Source organism: Monocercomonoides exilis (assembly GCF_001643675.1).
Source record: "Monocercomonoides exilis strain PA203 chromosome Unknown scaffold3-2548433, whole genome shotgun sequence".
Taxonomy (NCBI): Eukaryota; Preaxostyla; order Oxymonadida; family Polymastigidae; genus Monocercomonoides; species Monocercomonoides exilis.
Window position 1 is genome coordinate 2,497,161 of NW_027150548.1, and position 15,035 is coordinate 2,512,195.

General features: G+C 37.7%; 5 protein-coding genes across 5 annotated transcripts; 1 reads left to right on the plus strand and 4 right to left on the minus strand.

Moving 5' to 3' along the window:
- Positions 1-6,063: 6,063 nt before the first annotated feature.
- On the minus strand, positions 6,064-6,465 carry MONOS_16723 (uncharacterized protein; the record flags this gene model as incomplete). The annotated part of the gene is made up of 2 exons (XM_067869603.1): positions 6,064-6,260; positions 6,327-6,465. 2 exons carry the CDS (start codon positions 6,463-6,465, stop codon positions 6,064-6,066), a joined length of 336 nt encoding a protein of 111 aa, XP_067735518.1.
- Positions 6,466-10,717: 4,252 nt separating this feature from the next.
- Positions 10,718-11,356, minus strand: MONOS_11836 (uncharacterized protein; the record flags this gene model as incomplete). The annotated part of the gene is made up of 1 exon (XM_067864405.1): positions 10,718-11,356. The coding sequence occupies one exon, from the start codon at positions 11,354-11,356 to the stop codon at positions 10,718-10,720; it is 639 nt and encodes a 212-aa protein (XP_067735519.1).
- Positions 11,357-12,306: 950 nt separating this feature from the next.
- Positions 12,307-12,564, minus strand: MONOS_11837 (uncharacterized protein; the record flags this gene model as incomplete). The annotated part of the gene is made up of 1 exon (XM_067864406.1): positions 12,307-12,564. One exon carries the CDS (start codon positions 12,562-12,564, stop codon positions 12,307-12,309), a length of 258 nt encoding a protein of 85 aa, XP_067735520.1.
- A 1,042-nt stretch (positions 12,565-13,606) lies between these two features.
- Positions 13,607-14,098, plus strand: MONOS_16999 (uncharacterized protein; the record flags this gene model as incomplete). Its single annotated transcript, XM_067869878.1, has 1 exon — positions 13,607-14,098. The coding sequence occupies one exon, from the start codon at positions 13,607-13,609 to the stop codon at positions 14,096-14,098; it is 492 nt and encodes a 163-aa protein (XP_067735521.1).
- Positions 14,099-14,151: 53 nt separating this feature from the next.
- Positions 14,152-14,376, minus strand: MONOS_11838 (uncharacterized protein; the record flags this gene model as incomplete). Its single annotated transcript, XM_067864407.1, has 1 exon — positions 14,152-14,376. One exon carries the CDS (start codon positions 14,374-14,376, stop codon positions 14,152-14,154), a length of 225 nt encoding a protein of 74 aa, XP_067735522.1.
- Between the last annotated feature and the right edge of the window lie 659 nt (positions 14,377-15,035).

Consider the following 15,035-nt stretch of genomic DNA (forward strand, 5'->3'; position numbering starts at 1 on the left):
AGAAGAAGAAGAAGAAGAAGAAGAAGAAGAAGAAGAAGAAGAAGAAGAAGAAGAAGAAGAAGAAGAAGAAGAAGAAGAAGAAGAAGAAGAAGAAGAAGAAGAAGAAGAAGAAGAAGAAGAAGAAAAAGAAGAAGAAGAATAAAAAGAAGAAGGTGAAGATGAATAAAAAGAAGAAGGTGAAGATGAATAAAAAGAAGAAGAAGAAGGAGAAGAGGTAGAAGGAGAAGGAGAAGGAGAAGGAGAAGGAGAAGAAGAAGAAGAAGAAGAAGAAGAAGAAGAAGAAGAAGAAGAAGAAGAAGAAGAAGAAGAAGAAGAAGAAGAAGAAGAAGAAGAAGAAGAAGCACCTGAAAATGAAGGAGATGGAGAAGGAAAGAGAAAAGAAAGTCATGGAAATTAATCAGTGGTTTCTCTTTGTTATAAGGAAATTGCAGATAATATTATTGCACACACTGACTTGAGAATGAAGATAAAAAAGATAACATAGATGATGATGAAAGCGAAGAAGGAGAAGAAGGAGAAGAAGATGACGATAATGAATGTATTGACGAGTTGATTGAAGATTGAGAAATGTGAAGATAAATGAAGACAAACAAAAATGAAGATGCTCGCAGAAATAATTTATTTCCTGTTTTTCAACCCTGAGTTCTTCTGACAAACAAAATCCTCAAACTCCTCCCTCTCAATCCACTCCTCCCTCTCCATCCACACTCACAACCCCATCGATGGTACAATCATCCCCAACCTCAACAGCATATTCACTTCCATCTCTGCCTTCAACACATCTTTTCTTCGCCAAACACGCTCTTCACCAAATGATGTTGTAAAATATAACGGATCTGAATCTCATAAATTGAAACCTGGAAGATTGGCTTTTTCTGAATTGAACTGCTATCTTTTTGAATGGTGTGAGTGGAATAATTCAAACAGCGGAGGTAATAATAATGGAGGAGCGCTTGATGTTTTTAGTGCAAATGCAAATCTCACAATCACTTCTTGCTCATTCAACAAATGTTCTTGTTCAGGTAGCGGATATGGCGGAGCATTGTATTGTGGAAGTTTGTTGAATATCAACATTACAAAATCCAATTTCACAAGCTGTTCCGCTTATCGTGGAGGAGCAACTTGTATTGCTGGTCCTCAGTCAAGTTCTGTTTATTCATTCTCAGAAAACAGAGTTGAAAGTTGCTCAATAAAAGGCAATATTGGAACTGGTTGGTATTTTGCTCTCGATAATATGCCATCTGATGCAAAATTCTTGTTCAAAAATTGCTCCTGCATTGCAAATACCGGAGGTGATGCTGCTGGAGCAGTCACATTCAATTGGCATCCACCACAAAAACCAAAACAGTGCTTGCTCCAAGAGTGCCAGTTCATAAACAACAAAGTCGAAAATCCAACAACCTATGGTGGTGCTGCGTTGTGTTGCACCAAAACATATGATTGGATGAATAATGTTAAATTCATAACATTCTGTTTCTTCGATGGAAACACAGCAACTAATGGCAGAGGAAACGATGTGTTTTTCAATGGAAGCAGCATCACCCAATCACCATTTGAGAATTGTGGATCAACAACTCCAACAAAAAGAGTGTGGAATAATGGAACAGCAGACAATGAAACTTTCAATGGCTGGCTCCCCCTCATCGCCCAGAACAAAATCGTTGCAAATGGTGGAACTGATGCTGATGCCTGTGGCAGACCCCAACATACCCCATGTGCCACCATCGAGTATGCCCTCAACGGCTTCATTTCTCTCCTCCAAGACGCATCTCTCACCCTCCTTTCCTCAACATTTGTTCCAACTCAAACACTCACATCCAGCGCGGTTGACACTAAAATCACAGGAAATGATGAAATTTTTGTAATCTCCTTGTAATTTCATTCCATTTATTTTGAATATATTCCATGTAATATCAATATTCATGAACTTTCATCTTCTTTTCATTTGAAGTCTATATCACCACTTATTTTTTCAAAATCCTAACCATCCGCTCAGATAAAAACATTTCTTCAAAATTTCTTCATCCAATTTCTCCTTTTCATCAAAGGCAAATTCAGCTTGTTGCTTTACATCATCTATTTCATCTCTCAAATAGCATTTCTTCAATCTTATCAGAAAGCTCTTCAAAGCATTAATTTCCTCAACATTCCGATTTCAACTTGTTCGTGTCCGATTAGCGCAACCACCTCTTTGAAATTTTCCTTTAAATAAGCCTTTTCCTCAAAATTGCTCTCCCTTATCGTTTCATTTCCTGCAATTCACGTGGTTTTGATGTTGTGTGACCTGTCGGAGACTTTTTTGGAACCCATCCATTTCATAAAAGGGTTTCTCCAATTCTTTTTCTTTTTCATCTGTGCCTCCTTCATTCACTGAAAAAAGGGGAAAAGCATCCTCCTTTTTTGATTTTGCTTCATCTGATCGGCTTTTCGTGTAAAATTAAGTATCTCTTCTATTATCATATAATTTCAGCTGATATTCTGTGATAAAATAGATATTTCTTTTTGTGTTTCCAAATTGACATCGATGATGAGGCCTGGCGCTGAATTCGAGGATTGTTTATTGAAACAAAAATAACATCACAATTTTTATTGCTCGCTGAAAAAGACGTTGAAGAAGAAGAAGAAACGAAACGAAACGAATTTGAACAAATGGCTTTTCATCACGAGAATCTTGAATGAAAAATGAAATGAAGAAACATTTGACGATCGATCTGCTGAGTTGAAGAAAAGTGAATGAAATAATTTTCAGTTCAATTTTGTGGCTCTGCTGAATTGAATAGCATAATGGCATATGAACATCGATGGTCTGACACAGCATGTTGTGAGAGGAAATTGATGAAGACGAAGCAACAGAAGGCGAAGAAGAAGAAGGTGAAGTAGGTAACGATGATGATGATGAAGAATGAGAAGAAGGCGAATAAGAAGAAGAAGAAATTGGAGAAAAAGGAGACGACGATGACGAACGAATAGAATAAGTTGATTGAAGGTCCAGATTTTCTGATGAGGATGATAACAAATAAATACAGAGAGTTTCGATGAAGTTTCTATTTTTTTTCCTCCTCTTTTCGTATGTTCTTTTTACGAACAAAATCCTCCAACTCATCCCTCTCCATCCACTCAACCATCTTCCTCCGCACTCACAACCCCATTGATGGAGCCATCATTCCCTCTCTCAACAGCCCTGCCACTTCTCTCTCTGCCTTCAATGCTTCTTTCCTCCACCAAACACGATCTTCATCAAATGCTCCTGTTGTATATGAAGGAAATGAAACTCACAGAAAATCACCTGGAAGATTGACTTCTTTTGATGAGAACAGTCATCGCTTTGAATGGTGTGAATGGAATGATTCAGATGGTGGATCAAGTCGTGGTGGTGCACTTTATGTTGTTTGCACAAACGCAAATCTCACAATCACTTCTTGTTCATTCAACAATTGTTCAAGTGGTGATCACGGTGGAGCTTTGTTCGCTCAAAATTTATTAAATGCCAATATCGCAAATTCCAATTTCACAAGCTGCACAGCTGCTCATGCAGGAGCTGCTTATGTTGGGTATCCGCAATCAAATTCTGTTTATTCATTTTCCGATAACACAGTGGAAAGTTGCTCAATAACAAATTGGTGTGGAACTGGTTGGTATTTTAATGTTTCTGGCCTTTCATCAAATGGTCAATTTCAGTTTACAAACAGCAAGTGCATCTCAAATTCTGGAAAAGATTCTGCGGGTTCTTTGACATTTGCAAATCCACCAATTAATAAACCAAGCAAGTTTTTGATTGATGATTGCCAGTTTATAAACAACAAATTATCTGCTTCTTCGACATATGGAGGTGCAGGAATGTATTTTTGGAACACTTATTCCTGGATGAATGGAATAAAATTCATCACATTCTGTTTCTTCGATGGTAATTCCGCAACAAATGGCAGAGGAAACGATGTGTTCTTCAGCGGAAGCAGCATCACCCAATCACCATTTGAGAATTGTGGTTCAACAACCCTATCGAAAAGAGTGTATAATAATGGACAAGCTGACAATGCAGTGTATAATGGCTGGCTCCCCCTCATTGCCCAGAACAAAATCGTTTCTAACAGCGGAACTGATGCTGATGCCTGTGGCAGACCCCAACAAACCCCATGTGCCACCATCGAGTATGCCCTCACCAGCTTCATTTCTCTCCTCCAAGACGCATCTCTCACCCTCCTTTCCTCAACATTTGTTCCAACTCAAACACTCACTTTCAGCGCGGTTGATACAAAAATCATTGATAACGATGAACTTTATCTGATTCTCAAATTAATTCTTTCATTTTTCATATCATTGAAAAATTCATGATCTTTCATCGCTTCTTCAACTGAGATCTATACCACTTGTTTATTTAAAGATCCTAGACTCATCTCACATAAAAAACACTTCTTCTTCATTTCTTCTATTTTCTCCTTTTCATCAAATGCAAATAAAGCTCGTTGCTTTTGAAAAACATCAATTTCATCTCTTCAAAATGCGTTTCTTCAATCTATTCGAAGGTTTTTCAATTATTATATTTTCCTCAATTTTCTTATTTCAATATGTTTGTATCCGATTCACTCAACTGCCTTATTGTTCTGCACTTCAAATGTGCTTTTTCTTCTTAATATCTTTTCTTCCTCATTTCATTTGCAACAATTCTCCGATGTTTCGTATCTGTGTAATCAGTCGAAGACTATTTAGGAACCCAGCCATTCCAAACAAAAATCGTTTCAATGCCCTTTCTGTTTTCATTGCAAATGCTTCAGTTTCCGAATGAAAAAGTCAGATTCTATCTCCGTTTTCTGCTGTATGCCTTCTGCTCCGATTTTGACAGCTCAATATTGCATCTATTTCTTTGAAGTTTTCATTTTGGTTGATATTCTGCGATTGAACGAATATTTCTTTTGAATTTCCAAATTGATGCTGAAGGCGAAGCCTGCCGTCCAATTTGAGAGTTGTTGATGAAATGATAAATTCAACATTATTTTTGATATTCATTGAAGAAGGCGTTGAAGAAAAAAAGAAGGATCACAAATTTTGAAATGAAGATAGATGCTGTGTGAATGTGCGAACGAATGAGGAAGAATGAAGTTGAAGAAGAAGAAGAAGAAGCAAAATTTGACTGAAGAAGATTTTGTGTGTTTTTGGCTATGCGGTTCATAACAGGTGTGCTTGTCGCTGAATGATCAGGTGAATTGTGAGAAGGCGAATTTTGTGTTTGTAAATCGAGAAATGAGGAAGATGGTGATTGAATGAAGGAGGATTATCGGAAGACGAAGAAGAAGAAGAAGACGAAGAAAAAGAAGAAGAAAGTGAAGAGTGAGAAGAAGAAGGTGAAAAAAAAAGAAGAAGAAGAAGAAAATGATGATGATGATGATGATGATGATGAAGGTGAAGAGGAAGAAAAGAAGAAGAAGAAGAAGAAGATGATGATAATGAATGGATTGAATGAGATGATTAATTGTTGAAAATTGAGAAGTTGAGTGTCAATTTTCATCAACGTAGAATTTCATTGAAATTCTCTTCTTATGTTCCTTTTTCTTCTGCGGAGGAGAAACATCTGAATCCTTTTCACTTTCAGCTCAATCTCTTTCTCTCTCTCCAACAATAAATACTAAGCACGCGTCAATCTCTTTTTCATTCCATCTCTTCTTCTTTCGTTTCCCTTTTTTCACTCAAAACATCTTCCCTCAAAAATAATTCTTTGTCAAAGCCCAACGCCAGGCATCTTCGAAATATCTCGCATTTCATCTGTCTGTCTGTATTTTTCCTTTCCTGCTTTTCTTTTTCTTCTTCAAAGCCACCTAATCCCTCATTCTTTCAGCATTCTTAAAACAAAATAATAATTACTTCAAAAAAATAACAACAACAAACCTTCAGAACCTATTTTTAAAGGCAATTTTCTGTTTTTTATCCCGTTGGCACCTGTTTTCTTTATCAATTTCATTATTCCTTTCGTTTTCGAATGTTTCATCATCTGATTCTCCAACCATCCTTTCCATCAGTTGTTTCTCCATCAAGTGCATCGATTTCTTGTTCTTCTGAAAAATGTGAAATTCATGCATTTCGTTCAAATTCCATCTTTCTCATTGAAAAATATCCTTGTTTTTCGCCTGAAAATATCATCTCCAATTTCATTCGAATCCCTTCACCCTGGGCACTTTCCATATGAATTTGCTGGCTCAGTTCGTTAGCCACCCTGCACAACGAGATATCCCGCTTTCGTTCATTTTCATTCATTTCCACTTCCTGCCCTGAAAACAACACAAAAACAGTCAACAGGCAAATATTCATATAAATAAAATAAATAAATGTCAAACTGCTCTTCGACTGTTTTTTGCCAAGCACACTCATTTCCACAGCCATCATCATATAAAAATTCAATCTCTTCATTTCAGCCTCAGAATGGTCAAATTGCAGCACGGAATGCATCTCCACAAAATACATCGTGTATCTCATTGGAGGGTCTTCTCAGCCCGTACACATCGTGGTGGGTGTCCAGAGGGGTTTTTTCTGTTTTTGGCATGATCATCTCCTTTAATAATATTCTCAACCATCCAAAAAAGTATTTGATGTTTATTTCGTCAACACCATGCACATGAGGGATATGGGGCAGAGAAGAGATGGAAGAGGATTATTTGTGGGAGGGGGTGGGAGTTGGGTGTTTTACGGAATGTTTATATTTCAAGAATGATTTTTGAATGAAAGAAATTCTGAGACAAAGGGGGTGGGGAAGGATAGGGAGAGATTTGGAGAGGAACATGCAGTACATATATAGAGAAGTGGCTGAGGATGATGAAAGAGGACTGATTGGTGATTGGAGAAATGGAATTTGAAAAGAAAGAAAAGAGGGCAAAAGCTGGAAAGAAGAGGGAAATTGAGAAATGTTCAAATGGAAGAGGGGTATTTTTATGAGAGGAGAAGATATTTTGGAAGAGAATGGGAAAGATAAAGAAAAGGAGGGGATTGATATTTTCTGATGATTTTGGGGGTTGAATGGAAGAGGGGAATGGAAAGGAAAATAAATAGAGGGATATTAATATTTTCTATTTTTGAGAGGAAAAGAGGGGAAATCACAGAAAGAAAGTGAATTGCCTTTGGAAAAATATGCAATGTTGATTTCCACAATCTGTTCGTCACAAATTTTGTGATTGAATTTTTCAAACCAATCTGAAGTTTATACGGCAAGCGAGACGTTTTGGCCAATCAACGACTTCATACAAATTATTCTCAACATCATAAATGTTGTTCAACTGTTTTCGCATTTCTCAACTGCATCTTCTTCTTCTTCTTCATCTTCAGATAATTCTCCTTCATTCAATCAACCATTTTCCTCATTTTTCGGTTTACAAACACAAGATTCGCCTTCTCACAATTCGCTTGCTTATTCAGCGACAATTATGCCTGTTGTGAATCGCATGGCCAAAAACACACAAAATCTTCTTCAGTCAAATTTTGCTTCTTCTTCTTCTTCTTCAACTTCATTCTTCCTCATTCGTTCGCACATTCACACAGCATCTATCTTCATTTCAAAATTTGTGATCCTTCTTTTTTTCTTCAACGCCTTCTTCAATGAATATCAAAAATAATGTTGAATTTATCATTTCATCAACAACTCTCAAATTGGACGGCAGGCTTCGCCTTCAGCATCAATTTGGAAATTCAAAAGAAATATTCGTTCAATCGCAGAATATCAACCAAAATGAAAACTTCAAAGAAATAGATGCAATATTGAGCTGTCAAAATCGGAGCAGAAGGCATACAGCAGAAAACGGAGATAGAATCTGACTTTTTCATTCGGAAACTGAAGCATTTGCAATGAAAACAGAAAGGGCATTGAAACGATTTTTGTTTGGAATGGCTGGGTTCCTAAATAGTCTTCGACTGATTACACAGATACGAAACATCGGAGAATTGTTGCAAATGAAATGAGGAAGAAAAGATATTAAGAAGAAAAAGCACATTTGAAGTGCAGAACAATAAGGCAGTTGAGTGAATCGGATACAAACATATTGAAATAAGAAAATTGAGGAAAATATAATAATTGAAAAACCTTCGAATAGATTGAAGAAACGCATTTTGAAGAGATGAAATTGATGTTTTTCAAAAGCAACGAGCTTTATTTGCATTTGATGAAAAGGAGAAAATAGAAGAAATGAAGAAGAAGTGTTTTTTATGTGAGATGAGTCTAGGATCTTTAAATAAACAAGTGGTATAGATCTCAGTTGAAGAAGCGATGAAAGATCATGAATTTTTCAATGATATGAAAAATGAAAGAATTAATTTGAGAATCAGATAAAGTTCATCGTTATCAATGATTTTTGTATCAACCGCGCTGAAAGTGAGTGTTTGAGTTGGAACAAATGTTGAGGAAAGGAGGGTGAGAGATGCGTCTTGGAGGAGAGAAATGAAGCTGGTGAGGGCATACTCGATGGTGGCACATGGGGTTTGTTGGGGTCTGCCACAGGCATCAGCATCAGTTCCGCTGTTAGAAACGATTTTGTTCTGGGCAATGAGGGGGAGCCAGCCATTATACACTGCATTGTCAGCTTGTCCATTATTATACACTCTTTTCGATAGGGTTGTTGAACCACAATTCTCAAATGGTGATTGGGTGATGCTGCTTCCGCTGAAGAACACATCGTTTCCTCTGCCATTTGTTGCGGAATTACCATCGAAGAAACAGAATGTGATGAATTTTATTCCATTCATCCAGGAATAAGTGTTCCAAAAATACATTCCTGCACCTCCATATGTCGAAGAAGCAGATAATTTGTTGTTTATAAACTGGCAATCATCAATCAAAAACTTGCTTGGTTTATTAATTGGTGGATTTGCAAATGTCAAAGAACCCGCAGAATCTTTTCCAGAATTTGAGATGCACTTGCTGTTTGTAAACTGAAATTGACCATTTGATGAAAGGCCAGAAACATTAAAATACCAACCAGTTCCACACCAATTTGTTATTGAGCAACTTTCCACTGTGTTATCGGAAAATGAATAAACAGAATTTGATTGCGGATACCCAACATAAGCAGCTCCTGCATGAGCAGCTGTGCAGCTTGTGAAATTGGAATTTGCGATATTGGCATTTAATAAATTTTGAGCGAACAAAGCTCCACCGTGATCACCACTTGAACAATTGTTGAATGAACAAGAAGTGATTGTGAGATTTGCGTTTGTGCAAACAACATAAAGTGCACCACCACGACTTGATCCACCATCTGAATCATTCCATTCACACCATTCAAAGCGATGACTGTTCTCATCAAAAGAAGTCAATCTTCCAGGTGATTTTCTGTGAGTTTCATTTCCTTCATATACAACAGGAGCATTTGATGAAGATCGTGTTTGGTGGAGGAAAGAAGCATTGAAGGCAGAGAGAGAAGTGGCAGGGCTGTTGAGAGAGGGAATGATGGCTCCATCAATGGGGTTGTGAGTGCGGAGGAAGATGGTTGAGTGGATGGAGAGGGATGAGTTGGAGGATTTTGTTCGTAAAAAGAACATACGAAAAGAGGAGGAAAAAAAATAGAAACTTCATCGAAACTCTCTGTATTTATTTGTTATCATCCTCATCAGAAAATCTGGACCTTCAATCAACTTATTCTATTCGTTCGTCATCGTCGTCTCCTTTTTCTCCAATTTCTTCTTCTTCTTATTCGCCTTCTTCTCATTCTTCATCATCATCATCGTTACCTACTTCACCTTCTTCTTCTTCGCCTTCTGTTGCTTCGTCTTCATCAATTTCCTCTCACAACATGCTGTGTCAGACCATCGATGTTCATATGCCATTATGCTATTCAATTCAGCAGAGCCACAAAATTGAACTGAAAATTATTTCATTCACTTTTCTTCAACTCAGCAGATCGATCGTCAAATGTTTCTTCATTTCATTTTTCATTCAAGATTCTCGTGATGAAAAGCCATTTGTTCAAATTCGTTTCGTTTCGTTTCTTCTTCTTCTTCAACGTCTTTTTCAGCGAGCAATAAAAATTGTGATGTTATTTTTGTTTCAATAAACAATCCTCGAATTCAGCGCCAGGCCTTGTCATCGATATCAATTTGGATACACAAAACGTAAATTTATTCTATCAAGGAATAACAGCAGAAATTATATGATAATAGAAGAGATACTTAATTTAACACGAAAAGCCGATCAGATGAAGCGAAACCAAAAAAGGAAGATGCTTTTCATTCATTTTTCAGTGAATGGAGGAGGCACAGATGAAAAGATAACAATATTGAAACAATCTTTGTTTGGAACAAATGATTGAGGTGATGTCTTTCTTCAGATTTCACAATGCCAGGTGCCATAAAGGGAACGAGAGGATGATTAAATGAGGAGAACATAATTTTACAGAAAACAAATGATCGAAGGATAATTCTATGAAATGAGAGCTTCTGCAGTGGACAAAAAAGGTGAAGTGAAAATAGCAAAAGAAATTGAATGTTTTGAAGAGCTTTCTGATAAGATTGAAGAAATGCATTTTGAAGAGAAGAATAATAGAAAGCATTCCTTTAAGCAACAAGCGGAATTTGCATTTGATGAAAAAAGAAATTTGAAGAAAGGAAGAAGAAATATTAATTTCTTAGAGGACGTTAAGGATTTTGAAAAAATAAGTGGTGATATAGACTTCAAATGAAAACGCGATGAAAGTTCATGAATATTGATATTACATGGAATATATTCAAAAAATGAAGATGAAGGAAATTACAAGGAGATTACAAAAATTTCATCGTTATCAATGATTTTTGTGTCAACTGCGCTGAAGGTGAGTGCTTGAAGAGGAACAAATGTTGAGGTGAGGAGGGTGAGAGAGGCGTCTTGGGCATCCGTCATGCGAACAAGAGCATGTTCTATTGTTTCACAGGGACTGAGTTGTGTGATTCCGCAGAGATCGGTGTTTGTTCCATTATTTGACACGATTTTGAAAGTTGTTATGAGAGGAAGCCATCTGTTGAACTCAACATCATCAGCTGTTCCTGCATTCCACACTCTTTTTGTTGGGGTAGTTGATCCACACTGATTGAATGGGGATTGGGTAATATCACTTCCGTTAAAGAACACATCGTTTCCTCTGCCATTTTTGGCAGTGTTGCCATCGAAGAAACAGAAAGTGATGAATTTGAACCCGCTCATCCAATCATATGTTCTTGTGCAGCACAGTGCAGCACCTCCGTAGGTAGTTGGATTTTCGACTTTGTTGTTGATGAACTGGCACTCTTGGAGCAAGCACTGTTTTGGTTTTTGTGGTGGATGCCAATTGAATGTGACTGCTCCAGCAGCATCACCTCCGGTATTTGCAATGCAGGAGCAATTTTTGAACAAGAATTTTGCATCAGATGGCATATTATCGAGAGCAAAATACCAACCAGTTCCAATATTGCCTTTTATTGAGCAACTTTCAACTCTGTTTTCTGAGAATGAATAAACAGAACTTGACTGAGGACCAGCAATACAAGTTGCTCCTCCACGATAAGCGGAACAACTTGTGAAATTGGATTTTGTAATGTTGATATTCAACAAACTTCCACAATACAATGCTCCGCCATATCCGCTACCCGAACAAGAACAATTGTGAAATGAACAAGAAGTGATTGTGAGATTGGCATTTGCGCGGTTAACATAAAGCGCTCCTCCATTATTATTACCTCCGCTGTTTGAATTATTCCATTCGCACCACTCAAATTTATGGCTGTTTAAATCGAATGAAATCAATCTTCCAAGTTTCACTCTTTGAGATTCCGTTCCCACATGTACCACAGGAGCATTTGATGAAGATCGCGTTTGATGAAGGAAAGAAGCATTGAAGGCAGAGAGAGAAGTAGATGGGCTGTTGAGGTCTGGGAGGATGGCACCATCGATGGGGTTGTGAGTGTGGAGGAAGATGGTTGAGTGGATGGAGAGGGATGAGTCGGAGGATTTTGTTTGCCAGATGAACTCAACGTTGAAAAAACTGAAATTAAACGATTTCTGCGAACATCTCCTTTGTTGTTCGATTTTTATTATCTTCACATTTCTCAATCTTCAATCAACTCGTCAATACATTCATTATCGTCATCTTCTTTTCCTTCTTCTCCTTCTTCGCTTTCATCATCATCTATGTTATCTTTTTTATCTTCATCTTCAAATTAGCGTGTGCAATAATATTATCTGCAATTTCCTTATGACAAAGAGAAACCACTGATTAATTTCCATGACTTTCTCTTCTCTTTCCTTCTCCATCTCCTTCATTTTCAGGTGCTTCTTCTTCTTCTTCTTCTTCTTCTTCTTCTTCTTCTTCTTCTTCTTCTTCTTCTTCATTTTCTTCGCCTTCTTCTTCCTCCTCCTTCTTTGACTTCAACCTCTTCCTCTTCTTTATCTCTTTCGTCTCCTTCTTCTTCACCTTCACAACCATCTTCTTCTTCACCTTCTTCTTCTTTTTTAAATCCTTCTGCGATTTGTCCTTTCACACCAAGTGTGCCATCTTCATCATTATCTTCAATTCTTTCTCCAACTTTTTCAATGCTATTTTCACTTTCTTTGTATTGGATAAGGGCATCGACCTTCTGATGCATTTCAACTGTTCAATCTGCAGCTCCGCAAAATTGAGCTAACAATTATTTCACTTGCATTTCCTTTGTCTCTGCGGTCGTTCGATGAATGAGCTTTCTTTTTTATTCGCGAAACTGATGGAAAAATCTATCTGCTCAAATTCAGCTCGTTTCATTTCCATTGCATTCATCTTCGATTTTTTCGATGAACAACAAAAATAATGTTCACTCGAATTCATTCGAATTCCCAACGAATTCAGTGCCAAGCCTTATGTTTCGTTTCTTCTCAGAAAGACGAAAGGAATATTTATTCAAACACAGAATATCAGCTGAAATAAATGAAAATGGAAGAGATGTTATGATGAGGCAAGAAAAGAAGGGAAACAGACACGCAATAAGAAAAGGAGGATGCCTTTCCCTCCATTTCCAGTGAATGAAGGAGACACAGACGAAAAGATGATAATATTGAAACGATTCTTGTTTGGGGAGGGTGAATGACAACAGAGATGGCCTTCGAGAGATTTCTCCATCGCAACGTGTGTTCTCCTAACATGTGAGTGAATTTCTTGTGAATGTCTCCGACTGAGCGAACTCTCTCTCTCTCTCTCTCTCTCTCTCTTGTTTTTCTTCATTTTCGGCTTCTGCTTCTGCTTCTGCTTCTGCAACTTCATCTGCATTTTGCTGATCACTCCTTCAATGTGATATCCATGATGGCCTTCTTTGAATGCTTCAGGATGCGCAGCAAAGACGAGCAACAGGAGACATCTTAGCAATCCCAGAGGTACAAGAGCGAGTAGCCTCTTCACGTTCCAATTTTTCAGTGTGTTCTCATTCAATTCTCGCACATCAACCAAAAATTTGGAGGAAATTTCAGATGAGATGAAAGTTGATGAAGACGAAATCGAAGACGATGATGATGATAACGAAGGAAAAGAAGAAGAAGAAGAGAAAGAGGAAGAGGAAACAAAAGAAGAAAGAGATGATAAGGGCTTGGGGAAAGACACACACAACAAAGTATTCCCATATCCTCAGAAGCCAAAGGAACATACAAAAGCAGTTTAAAAATATGACTGGGGATGAATTATGCGACACATTTGGCGAGCCTGAAAAGTTGCCTGGGTCATTTTGTGAGGAAGAAACGCTACCTCTTCTGCAGCCATTGGGAGAACAGAGGGAAGAAGGTGGGGAAGGGAAGAGAGGAGCAGCAAAACATCGTCTTCTTGGTAGGCATAATGGCATTCGAAATTTTGGGAAAGGGGACGAGAAGGAGAAGAAGGATGATGCTCGCTCATCACAACCACAATCTCATTTTCCTTCAGATTCCCTCCATTCACCCACTTCTCCTCCTCATTCCTCACCATCTTCTCCTTTTTCACCATCTTCACCATTATCTGCTTCAATTTCATTGAATATTGGGAGTCAGCCTCATTTTGAACATCCAAGTAGCAGTACTTCTGTTGTGATTCAACAAGAAGAATGCAAACAAATTCCTCTATCGTCGTCGTCGTCGTCATCTTCTTCTTCTTCTTCATCATCATATGATCTCGAATTCGAGTAATTGTGGTTGTGATTGCAATTGTTTCTGTCTGACAGCACACAATTTGAGACTGTCTACCACACGCCGATTCTGTCGAAGATCCCCCTTTTGGAGCACTTGTGAAGGATCTGATTGCTCATATGTGCAGATGCCTTCTCCTCCTCCGCACTCTTCAGATGCACTGCCTCTTCCTCCTCTTCATCTTCTTCGCTTTTATTTTCCTCAGCATTTTCATCACCATTATGAATATCTTCATTTTCTCCTCCATCAACATCATCTTCAATCACAGTCTGTTTCATGTCTCCATTCGGATGATTATCTTCGTTTGACTCAGCCACATCAAAATGTTTGCTGTTTGATGAGCAATGTTGATTTTTTGGGAGAGTTGAGAAATGAAAAAGAAAATGGATCAAAAGGAGATGAGAAAGAAATGAGCAGAGAAATAGCAGAAGAGCAATTCAAATGTGAAGAAGGAAAAGAAGAAGAAGAAGAAGAATATTCAGAGAAGAGGAGGGAGAAGGAGAAAATTGGATTGATGATTGATGATTGGACTGTGAAGGAGGAAAGGGAAAAACAGAAACGGAAATATTGATTGTATTTCTTTGAAATCTTCATTTTCTTCTTTCTTTCTTCTTTCTCGTCCAATTTATCTCCAACTTCAACATCAAAAGAAGCAAGATTATCTTCAATGCCTTCTTTTCTTCTTTCTTTCTTTCTTCTTCTTCTTCTTCTGTTTCATGTTCTTCTTCACTGCTTTCTGCATCCTCGTCCGATTCATTCACTCAAACAATCCAATCTTCCTCTGCCTTTGGGCTATATTACACCTATTTCTCTTCTTTGCCTCTTCTTCACCTTCTTCTTTGTCTTCTTCTTCGCCTTTTTTTCATTCTTCACCTTTTTCTTCACCTTCTGCATTGTTTTTGCAATATTCATCTCACTTCCTTCTCGGTCAGCAATC